The sequence below is a fragment of the Peromyscus eremicus genome, chromosome 6 (genome assembly GCF_949786415.1).
Source record: "Peromyscus eremicus chromosome 6, PerEre_H2_v1, whole genome shotgun sequence".
Lineage (NCBI taxonomy): Eukaryota > Metazoa > Chordata > Mammalia > Rodentia > Cricetidae > Peromyscus > Peromyscus eremicus.
Window position 1 is genome coordinate 98,797,460 of NC_081421.1, and position 11,369 is coordinate 98,808,828.

At 49.7% G+C, this 11,369-nt stretch overlaps 1 protein-coding gene across 1 annotated transcript; it reads left to right on the forward strand.

Annotated features, from left to right (window-relative positions):
- The first annotated feature begins 7,249 nt into the window (after window positions 1–7,249).
- Neurog2 (neurogenin 2) lies at window positions 7,250–10,137 on the forward strand. The gene is made up of 2 exons (XM_059265005.1): window positions 7,250–7,975; window positions 8,190–10,137. The coding sequence occupies exon 2, from the start codon at window positions 8,191–8,193 to the stop codon at window positions 8,992–8,994; it is 804 nt and encodes a 267-aa protein (XP_059120988.1). The 5' UTR covers window positions 7,250–7,975; window position 8,190; the 3' UTR covers window positions 8,995–10,137.
- The last annotated feature ends 1,232 nt before the right edge of the window (window positions 10,138–11,369 follow it).

Here is an 11,369-nt window from a genome sequence, read left to right on the forward strand (position 1 = left end):
GGGAGGGGCACGCGGGCGAGATGGAGAAAAGAGGCGCTGGCGGCCTGAATACCTCCTTTAAATTACTGCTGACACCTCGGTTCCAGGCCCCTAAAATCTCAATCAACAATCCATTAGAACTCAACAGGAGTAAAACTAAATCCTCGTTTAAGTGTATTTATCCGATCTCCTTTCTCTCTTTCAAATGCTAAATCCATTTCAGCATATGCCCCTTCTTTCTCTCGCCTTTTTCTTAAGACTGGCAGCCCATACCTCTCTTGTAAATATGAGAGATGCTAATCATATGACATATCACGTCTCCGTCGGAGCCGGAATAAAGCCTTCAGATTTGGGATCATTGCCTCCAGACAACAGCTTCATCAGCCGGAAAGTTGGTTTTTTTCTCCTTTCCTTCAACTCTCAATCCCCTCTTTGTCTGGAGGAAAATGCGGCCGACTCGAGCCACCCAGGCCATATGGTTCACTCTGTATTTTTTTAGTTGAATTCTGAATTGTTTCTGTGACTTGCGAAGTTTTTTTGGAAGTGCATATAAAGAGGTAGAAGAGCTACTTGTGCCGGGTGCGCTTGCCCGGCGCGCCGCGGCCGCCCCCTCCCGGCCGGGAGACCCAGCTCCGCCCAGGCCAGCACCAGCAGAAGCATGATCTCAAGATTGTGAGCAACTGCAGAGCCGGGAGACAGCGTGGTTCGCCCCAAGTGCGGACCCGGCGCCCCTCTCCCGACTTGGCACATAGGGTGTGCTGGAGTAACACTGGGGAGAATGAATGAAAGAACAAACCAGCTTTATAGGTGTATATATACCCTGAATTGTTGGGGTGGGGTTAAATATATCTTGGGCACCTCTGAAAATTAATTCTCTTCCCTCCCCTCCTCCTGCCACGCTGTACTGCATTGCACTTGTGCCTTGTCTTCAGAGCACGGACCGTTTTCAGACGCCCGGAGTTTAAACAAAATTCTGTTTGTTTGAATGTAAGCCCCATGCAGCTGTGGAATGGTGCCCATGTTGTGCACCCCAGCGTTGGCCAGGCCGGCCCAGTGCTAGCAAGTCTCGGATGCCCTTAAGAGTATCCTTGAATGTAGGAAGAAGGGAGAAGGCAAGGAAGAAATTAAATAAATATCTCATTCCCCGGAAGCATAGATTAAAGAAATCGTGTCTGCTGAAATTCAAACTTATTTGCTCCAGCCTCACTATACAACACTTAAAGACAAGAAATAACACTCTTGTTTATTTCTAGAAGTGTTTTTAGGTTTTTGTTTTTGTTTTCCGTAACGGGAAAATGAGAGGGGAAAACATCAGCTTTCAAGATCTTCATCCATTTCTCTGCGTAAGTTTTTTGCTTTCCAGGTTGGGGACAGTTCCCGAAGGCAGCAGGCTGCCAAATTTCCTTTCTCTCTAACCCCTAACACAAACCCCAAAGGGCCCTTTCACCGAATCATTCCATTCTACAGAGGTGGTCAAGCTAGCCCCGCTTTTCATGAAATGGAGAAAGAAAAGGGTCCTTGAAGTTTAGAAGATGCCCAAGGAAAGTCCTTGAATGACATCAAAAGAATGAGTTTCCATAGCTGTTGAAGCGCGAGGGCAGTGTATCCGCACAAAGGGGACGGGGCACCAGGACGGGCCCACTGCTCTGTCCCAGGACAATTGGGTCACTGAAATAGGGAATTAATTACCATTGGAGAGTGGGCAGCCCATTCACTACTGGCTGAGTTTTATTAAACGCCAATATAAATAACAAAACAACTCTTGTGGCTGCACTATTCCTACACGCCAAAGGAAGGATTATGCCGAGGATTAACATCTTAAAGTCTATGAGACTTTCTGACTCAGGGCTCGGGGCTGGTAATCGCGTTTGTCTCCTGGTTCAGCGATTAGTGCTCTTTCTTGCACTTTCTCTGGATAGCCAATGTCCCTTTTTGCAGGCACACAGGCTTGGGGAGGAGTTCTCTCCCTAGAAGCACCCCCCCCCCCCAACTTCACATTCAGGCATCGGCCGTTCTTTCTCCTTAACCTGAGTAAAACAAGCAGGAAGCTAGCCTTGACAGGCAGGATCTCTCCCCAGTAAGTTCTTTCCTTCGTGGGGAAGAATTAGGGATGAGAGTCTTCCAGGCTCTGCCTTCCCCAGAGCCAACTAGGCGAAAATGAGTGGAAGACCTAGGCTGGGCCTGTCCCGCACTTACCGGACCCGGTGAGGCAAGCCGGGTCACCAGTGTGTTTGGCTTGGAGGCACCCAGAGCACTCTGTGAGGCTTGGAGCCGCGGTCTCAGACCGGGGAGAAAGTCCTCTGACCTCAGTTGTTCCCAACTGGTTTCTCCTACGCAGAAAGAGGGGCTGGCACTGAGACGAGCTAGCGCAGTCACGCAATGGGGACCCCTCCAGGACTCGGTGGAAACCGCACTCTCCCCTCACAGGATCTAAGGAGGAAAAGAGAGTGAGAATCCCAAGTCTGGCGCTTGAGGGAACCAGGACTTGAAGGTGTGAGTTTACACTACTTCCCGCAGCTCCATGGCTCCAGAGGAGAGCTCTCCGAAAGTGGAAGTCCCTCCTGCCTCCACCACCAAAAACTAACCTTAAAATCGCAGGGTTGGGCCGGGCGGTGGCGGTGCACACCTTTAATTCCAACACTCAAGAGGCAGAGGCAGGCGGATCCCTGAGTTTAAGGCCAGCCTGGTCTACAGAGTGAGTTCTAGGGCAGCCAGGGCTACACAGAAAAACTCTGTCTTTAAAAAAGAAAGAAAGAAAGAAAGAAAGAAAGAAAGAAAGAAAGAAAGAAAGAAAGAAAGAAAGAAAGAAAAGTTGCAGAATTATCTTTACAAAGAAAGCTGATTGTTCTCCCGCCAGTGACCTGAGCTCTGGAAACTGCACCTCTAATTCGCAGGGAAGCACCAGAAATCCTACAGATATAGCATACCGGGATTTGCTAATTTAACTTTCTCGCCATCTTTCCGCCTTTCGGGCAGCTCACTCGGAGGGTTAGGATTAAGGCTACACAGCAGTTTCTTTCTGTAGAGTGTAGACACGCGCCCTCTTGGCGTCGTCCCGGGCTAGCCACGAGCACTCACAAGGAAGGGCTCCCTCCTTCACGCCCGAATAGTCGTCTGTCGAAAGTCTGGACCATTTGTCCTCTCTTGCCACTTGTGAGGTCGAAGTGCTGACCTCCCCACAGAGACACCTACCCTAAACTTTAGGGCTTTGGGCCATCTCAAAGTTCAAGCTTCTCAGAAGGAACAAAGGTTTTCTAAAGATCTCCACCCCTTGACCCCTCCCCTTACTTCGACTTTTTCTCTAGCTACACGCAATCCGCCTCCTTTCTAAGGCTTGGTTGGGGACGAGTTTAAATCACTAGGGCTCCCGTTTCTTGATAACAGCGTGCTTTGAGCTTTTGTTCTCTTAAAGTAGGATTGCACACTGAAAGAGGGACTGAAGATGAACAGTTTGACCCTTTAGGACAGTTCACGCTATGGCCAGGCGCGGCCCTAGGTCGCCAGCCTCGCCCGGGCTATTCATGCGATTCCCGCCCCCTTCACACATTTCAGCCGGGTCTCATCTACACAAACTTTCAGACCACACAAGTGCCTCTTGAATTTATGTAAGTTAAAAGAGTGCTAGAAGGATCTAGCTAAGGATGTTGGTCACGTCTTCGCAAAGCTGAGTACAAATCCAAATTGCTTTTTCGTTCGTTTTCCCAGCAAAACTGAGCACAATCTCGAACAAATAGAAATCTGCTATCCAGATAATTGAACATGGTCAGTTAGTTGGTCTCTGGATTGCACAGTATTGTTAGCTTGTCTTTGGACTTGTTTCTTTTCTTTTTTGAATATTATTTTTATAGTGAGAAACATGTATAGAAGTGTTTTAGTACTAAGAGCTAGCAGAAGGCTGGACCTTGTGGCACAGGACTTTATTCCCAGAACCCAGGAGGCAGAGGCAGGGGGATCTCTGAGAGTTTGAGGCCAGCAGTCTCCATAGTGAGCTCCAGACAAGCCAGGGTTATATGGCAAGACTCTGTCTCAAAAAATTAGGGGGGGGGGGGGAGAGACAGACAGACAGAGAAAGAGAGACTGATAGACAGTGCCAGACACAGAAAACAACTCTTGAGAGCTACCGCACAAATACACATAATTCTTAGTTTCAGAACATTTACATCTGTACTTCACAGCATAATCTAACACACACCCATTGCATAAACCAAGGAGCTTCTTACTCAAAAAGTGAAAAATCTATGAGCCCATGACACCTTGATGTTTAAATGAATTAGGGATTAATAATATCAAAATCTGAATATGCACACAATTCTAAGTTTCTTGACAGTTTTGAAATGCATTTTGCATTCTGTGAAGAAAACCTCCATAATAAGAAATGTGCAGCCAATCCTAAAACTATTTTACCATTTGTCAACATCGGCTCAGACAATTCTGTGTGCATTATTTACATGAACTGCAGACATAGTATGGATTTGTCCTCTTAAAAAAAAATTGTTGCTGGGTGTGGTGGCACACACCTTTAATCCCAGCACTCAGGAGGCAGAGGCAGGGGAATCTCTGTGAGTTCAAGGCCAGCCTGGTCTTGCACAGCGAGTTCCAGGACAGCTGGTGTGGTTACACAGAGAAACCCTGAAATATTTGTTTATACTATTTTATATGTATGAGTGTTTTGCCTGCATGTATGCATATACTCTATGTGTGTGCCCAGTGTCTGTGGAGGCCACAAGTCTGTGGAGGGAAAAAGGTGGGAAGAGGGTGTCAGATCTGGAACTGGAGTTAGGGATAGTTGTGAGCCTCCATGTGGGTGCTGGTTATTGAACCCAGGTTCTCTGCAAGAGTAGCCAAGTACTGTCAAGTGAAGTGCTGAGCCATCTCTCCAGCCCTTTAGGTGTGGACTTGTCAAAGGGAGGCCTGTACATACTCAGGGAATCGTAACACCATAAAAATGATAGCAGCATAAAAAAGTGGGGAGTCAGACACCCCCATGCTGCTAACAAGCAGTGAGAGAATTCCATTGTGTGTTCCACTGGCACTAAGTGTTAGACCCAGCTTGATGTCGTTGTTATTCTGGGCTACACAAGGCTCATCAGCTTTCCCTTTAAAGCTTGTATTTAACTGAATTATGATTATGTTCTGCCAATATTTTGTCTTTAAGTCACCCAGTACACCCTGCTAGGCAAAGAAAAAGGAGAAAAGAAGAAGAAGAAGAAGAAGAAGAAGAAGAAGAAGAAGAAGAAGAAGAAGAAATTTGCCCAAAGAGATGTATTTCTACTGATACCCAAATAAGCCTTCCTTTGTTTTCTGTTGCATTAATTTAGTGGCTTGTCTTGCTGGCAGGCAGCCCCGTGGAGAGGTGGAGCTGTCCCCAGGCGGACACAGCAGGTCCCTCCCATCACTCTGGTATTTGTGTTTAATGGTCTTTGATCATTTCATCAGATCCTACTGTTCCCATCCTTTACTCCACTCAAGTTTATGAACAAACACAAACTCGGCATCCACTCCCACACGTTCCTCCAACTCCCATCCTTCCAGCCAAGGCCAAACCAGCCCTTAGTGGGTTTTCTTTTAGGGGGATTTGAAGAGTGGTTAAGTGTCCGGTGTCAACGGTCGCTACTTATAGAATAGTGATCACGTGCACCTGCAGTCTGTGGAGTAGCCCTACATCTTACACTCTGAATCTATGTTTTGCTTAGATCACATTGCCTTCCGGGATACTCTGCTTCTGAGGGTTCCTAGACAGGGCCAGAGACCCCAAAGAAGACGCTCGGAGAGGGCCAGATGCTGTATGCTGAGGACACAATGTGTCTTTTCATGTCCCGTCACTTCAGTCCTATCTACAAGGGAAATCAAACTGTTCTGAGAGGACCTAGCGGTAACTAGATCAAATAATGCTTTTAAATGTAGGAAACTGGGTTTTAAAGGAAGAAATGAGAACATGTATCAAAAAGCAAATTAAAAACCACTTCCATTTTGACAGAAAAATCTGAAGGTCGGGGAGCTGCAAAGACCTTAATTTCCCTTTTCCTCACCCTCTGCACTCCATCCAGTCTTGCTCGTTAGTACTCTGGGGAAACCGAGCCAACATGCACACTCCCTGGCGCACTCTTCTCGGAAATTCAACTTATTTTCAGTCCCCACGAGAGGAGGAGTGGGACTCCTGCGGATAATCTCTTTCTCTGACTCGGGTAGACTGCTAAAGTCACTCCCGAGACGCTCCTAGTTTAGAGGTCTTTGCGAAAAGTATCTCCAGGGGTGGAGTCCAGTGACACCCGCCACTCGTCCAAGACGGTACTCGGCCCAGGACTCACTTCTGGGATTGTGGTTCTGCGCCTAGGAGAAATCAGTAGAGTGACAAGAGGGGCCTGCGCGGCGTGGGGGTAAGGGCTGACAAGCAATTCGGAGCAATCATCCCCCCCCCCCCCGCGCGCCTCCTGTGGTTGAAAAAGCTGGAGATTCTGGAGGACCGGCCCAGTGTCCTCCCTTCTCAACACCGCCCCCCTTCTCCCAAGTGGAGCAGAGGTCACACAAGAGTCAGCGTGGCCCGTTCGCTCCTAGGAGCAGCCGCCCTCCTGCCTCTGCCACCCACACGGGAAGTCACACTGGTCTAACCTACTGTCGATACCCACTCCCTCTTTCACCAGAAGCCCCCCAAATTATGACAGCGCGTGAAGCCTTACTGTGCAGCAGGCCAAGTGAGTGAGTGCGTTTACGTCTTTAAATGCCTATCAACTGCTCTCCCACCGATCTCCCCTTCTAGGGGACATCTCGGTGAATTCCCACCCCCCTCATAGTCCTATGCGAGTTTCTCTAGAACTCAAACACACCCGCTCGCAAAATGCCTACTGCCTGGCACCCTTATGTACCCCTTTCCTTTCCTAACCAAACGAAGGGGTTTTTAAAAACCGTCTACTGTCTGATACAGCCCCTAAGAGGCTTTGCCTTCTCCGGGATTCTGACCCCATTAACTAATTCCGTGGCTCCCACAGTCCGCGAGGCCAGACTCCAATGGGTGGGACGCGTACGCGCGCATGTCGCGCGCATCCGGGCAGGGGCAGCCCCTGCTGCCTTGAGGACCCGGGAGGGAGCAGTACTCCGGGTGCACCCCCCTCCCCGCTCCATGGGCCCCCAGCGCTCGGGCCCCTAATGAGCTGCTGAAAGGGAGCGGGCTCCGGTGCGCGTGGCTCGCAGGCCTCCCGGAGTCCCGGGAACACTGATTGGCCAGCTGCGCCTCGCGACCTCCTTTCATTAATAAATTAGCGGCACGCTCCAGCCGAGCGCGAGCCACCAATCACAATAGACAGCGGCGGCGACAACGGCCGCAGCTTGAGCCGCTGCCGCCGCCGCAGCTTCGGGAGCTTGGGCTGCAGCCTGGAGCGCCAACAGGAGCTTTAGAACCATTTTATGCTGATTAGATAAAGGGGGGACGGAGGGGAGGGGGTGATGAAGGAGGAGGATGGATGGCCGGGCGAGGGGAGGGAGAGAGGGACTAAAGAAAGGGAAAGAAATGAATGATGATAATACGATGAAAAGAATAAGCTGGGGAGGGAGAGCGGGGGACCAGGGGGAGGAGGAGAGGGCGGGGGAAGGGTAGGTGAGGAGGGGGCCCCGGGGCAGATCTGATTGTTTTCTTGGTGGTATATAAGGGGTTTTAAGGAGAGTCGTGTGCCAGACACGCAGCCACTGAACCACAAGCAGCTCGGCTTTAACTGGAGTGCCTGGGAGTCGCGTGCCAGCAGCCGCACGGCCAGGGACTGACTGACAGACAGACACGCACGAGCACGACAACACACGAGACCCGGGCGGGCTGCCGCGGTCGCCGGGGCTCTTGGCAAAGTCACCCAGCAGAGAGGCCCCCCGCAGAGGTGCGCCTAGGAAGCGCCAAGCCCTCGGCGCTCCAAAGGAGCGAGAGACAACGCTCTTGGTTCCCGGCTGCAGGGACATTCCCGGACACACCAGAGCAGCAGCTGGTACCGGGGACACATCTGGAGCCCAGTAGGTAAGTGTGCGCTCCGCGCCTCTCAACTTCGCAGGCAGTTTCCCCGCACAGGCTGACTTTCGGTCGCCCTAGACGCAGTGGCTTCTGTGACCCAGGGACCCTCCTCCCCAGCTCCATTCTCGCCTTCTTCACGGGTGCACCTTGCAGGGACCCGACAGAGACACGTCTACCGGTCTGTTCTGGTAGTAAATTTCATCTGCCTCTTCCTTTGCAGGATGTTCGTCAAATCCGAGACTCTGGAATTGAAGGAGGAAGAGGAGGTGCTGATGCTGCTGGGCTCGGCTTCCCCGGCCTCGGCGACCCTGACTCCGATGTCCTCCAGCGCGGACGAGGAGGAGGACGAGGAGCTGCGCCGGCCTGGCGCGGCGCTTGGGCAGCGTGGGGCGGAAGCCGGGCAGGGGGTGCAGGGGAGTTCGGCGTCGGGCGCTGGGGGTTGCCGGCCAGCGCGGCTGCTGGGCCTGGTGCACGAGTGCAAGCGGCGCCCCTCGCGCGCTCGGGCGGTCTCCCGAGGAGCCAAGACGGCGGAGACGGTGCAGCGCATCAAGAAGACCCGCAGGCTGAAGGCCAACAACCGCGAGCGCAACCGCATGCACAACCTGAACGCGGCGCTGGACGCGCTGCGAGAAGTGCTGCCCACTTTTCCCGAGGACGCCAAGCTCACGAAGATCGAGACGCTCCGCTTCGCCCACAATTACATCTGGGCGCTCACCGAGACCCTGCGCCTGGCTGACCACTGCGCGGGCGCCGGCGGCCTCCAGGGGGCGCTCTTCTCCGAGGCCGTTCTGTTGAGCCCCGGAGCGGCGCTCAGCGCCCCGGGGGACAGCCCTTCGCCCTCTTCCTCCTCCTGGAGCTGCACCAACAGCCCTGCGTCGTCCTCCGCGTCCTCCAACTCCACGTCCCCATACAGCTGCACTTTATCGCCCGCTAGCCCCGGGTCAGATGTGGACTATTGGCAGCCCCCACCTCCGGATAAGCACCGTTATGCACCTCACCTGCCGGTCGCCAGGGACTGTATCTAGAGGGGCGAGCCTCCCTCTCCAGTCCTCTACCTGGCCCTCCTCTACCCCCTTCTCCCGCCTCCACCTCCCACGCCCCGGACTCCGCTGCACAGAGCAGAGGTAGCCGCAGCAGTCCCTCGGCAGCTGATGCATTCTTGGGCTGTGGGTTAACTTCACACAGACACCGTCTCTGATGTATTGAAGATGTGAGGATTTATGGTCAAAGAGGATTGTGGCGTGTAGGGTTGGGGTGGGGGGTTGGGAGGGGAGACTTCGTGAGACTCTAAAGACAGACACTGAGAAAAGATGCCGGTGCCATAACTAAGGAGTTTGCAGAGCGGACTGGCGCTCCTCCCCTCTCTCTGAGCTGCTGGAGGAGAACTCCAGGGGCAGTTCGTGTGAATCTCACAGAGGGAACGCAACGGGTCCCTGTGATCTTTTCACCTTCGTTTCTACATAGAGATGTTAATGTCAGTCAAAAGAAATGTGTCTTAGCATCTGAATGAATTTACCGGTAATAATATTATCCACACATTTGCAATGGCTGGCATCTGCTCTATTCCCATTGCTGTCTGCAGGCTGTGGGAATTTCACCTGTCAAACCAAACTTTGCTTCTCTGATATGCACTTTGTTCTTTTTCCCAGATTCGTCACAATGCCTATTGTCCCGCCCTTCTCTTTCCTTTTTTTCTCCATTTTGCCATCTGTCTCTTATGATTTATAAGGGGAAAAACTTGTTTTGTTAGAGGGCCAGGTTAGAAGTCATTGTATAATTTGTAGGCTTTTGTAAGGATTGAATACAAGCGTGGAAATTTAGGCTGAACTCTCTATCAAAAGGAAAAACGTGGAGGAAAAGGGAAAAATCAGGAGGGAGGACTGCTTCATGCATTATTTATCTCGACCTTTTAGGGGAGAAGGAACTCCCCCATCCTTTCAAGAGATTAAAAATAAATCAACAGCCTGAAATCCTAAGCAGACACGGGGCATTACCAGGATCAGCCACACACGTGTTCCCTTCTATTTATTTTGAAGAAAATTTTCATGGGAAAAGTATGTATTTTTTTGTATATTCTACAGAGTTTATTCTAGTATGTATTTACATCTTGAAGAACAAGAAAATTGTTTTGTGATTAAGCTATAAATAAAGTATATAATTTTCATAAATTTGTATTGAGTTATTTATTTTTTTGCTGATGTGGTCTTTAATGCAGAACGAGTTGTATTTTACTAAAGTTCTTGGCATGTTGAATTGAGTATATTTGTATTTCTTGGGTAATGTTTGGAGTTTCACTAAAAAATTACAAAATATGGAATCAAATTTGAAACACCAATACTGAGATAAGAGTGTAATTCATCAAAACCCAAATTTTGCCTTAAGAAATCACTTCTTAAAGGCAGGCAGATCTCTGTGAGTTCAGAGCCAGCATGGTCTACAGAGTGAGTTCCAGAACAACCAGGGCTACACTCTGAGACCCTGTCTTCAAATAAATGAATCATTCACTTCCCAAGCTGGGGAGGTAGTTTAGTGGTAGAGCACTTGCCCTGCATGCCAAAGTCCTGATGTCTAAATAAATAAATACGTGTTTAGTCAAGGAAAAGAATAAGGGGGGGGTCTTAAATAATAATTACATCATAAAAGGCTCAGTGTTCAGAAAAACTTTTATTTTAATAGTGGTTGGGTCAGCGTGGTGATGCACACCTTTAATCCCAGCATTTGAGAGACAAAGGCAGGGGATCGCTGTGAATTGTAGGCCAGCCTGGTCTACAGAGTAAGTTCCAGGACACAGCCGGGGCTATATAGAGAGACAGACTGTGTGTCTGTTAATAAAAAGTAAGAAAAAGAAAAAGAAAAGAAATTTCTTGGTAGAATGTGCAATTTTTTTTCCCTGTTAACTTCTTTTGGACTCACCTTTCATCTTTAAACTGTAGGAACTGTGTATTATCCCCAAGGACTCCCCCTTCCAGTTCTAACTTGCGGAACATAACAATATATTTTTAGTTTGTTATGGGTGGCTGATTTTGTACTAGCCACTTTGACAAGCTGGTTGGCTTCCAAAGGTGAAGTTCTAGAGAAAAGGAGACATTCAGAGTTGGTTCAAATACAAAGAGCACACTGAAGGAAATAGCTCTGCCTTCTAATCTTTGTTAGAGCCATTTGAAGAGGAGGCAAAAGTGACGTCACTTACAATTCATTCTCCAACACTTTGATGGCTGAAAAATGACCAAGTAAAAGTTGACCACATTCAAGAATCAAGTCCCAGGTGAACAGATGCACACAACAAAAATAAAATCATGTAATTAAAAAAAAGTTGTTCATGTACTTTCTTCCTATCAATGTCACATTTGATTTTGTCCTGACTAAACCCTCAGTTCCTTTGCATCAAGAAATAACTGCT

Bases quoted from the DNA above. Each gene is read 5' to 3' on its own strand.
- Neurog2 (XM_059265005.1), top strand. From the start codon at position 8,191: ATGTTCGTCAAATCCGAGACTCTGGAATTGAAGGAGGAAGAGGAGGTG.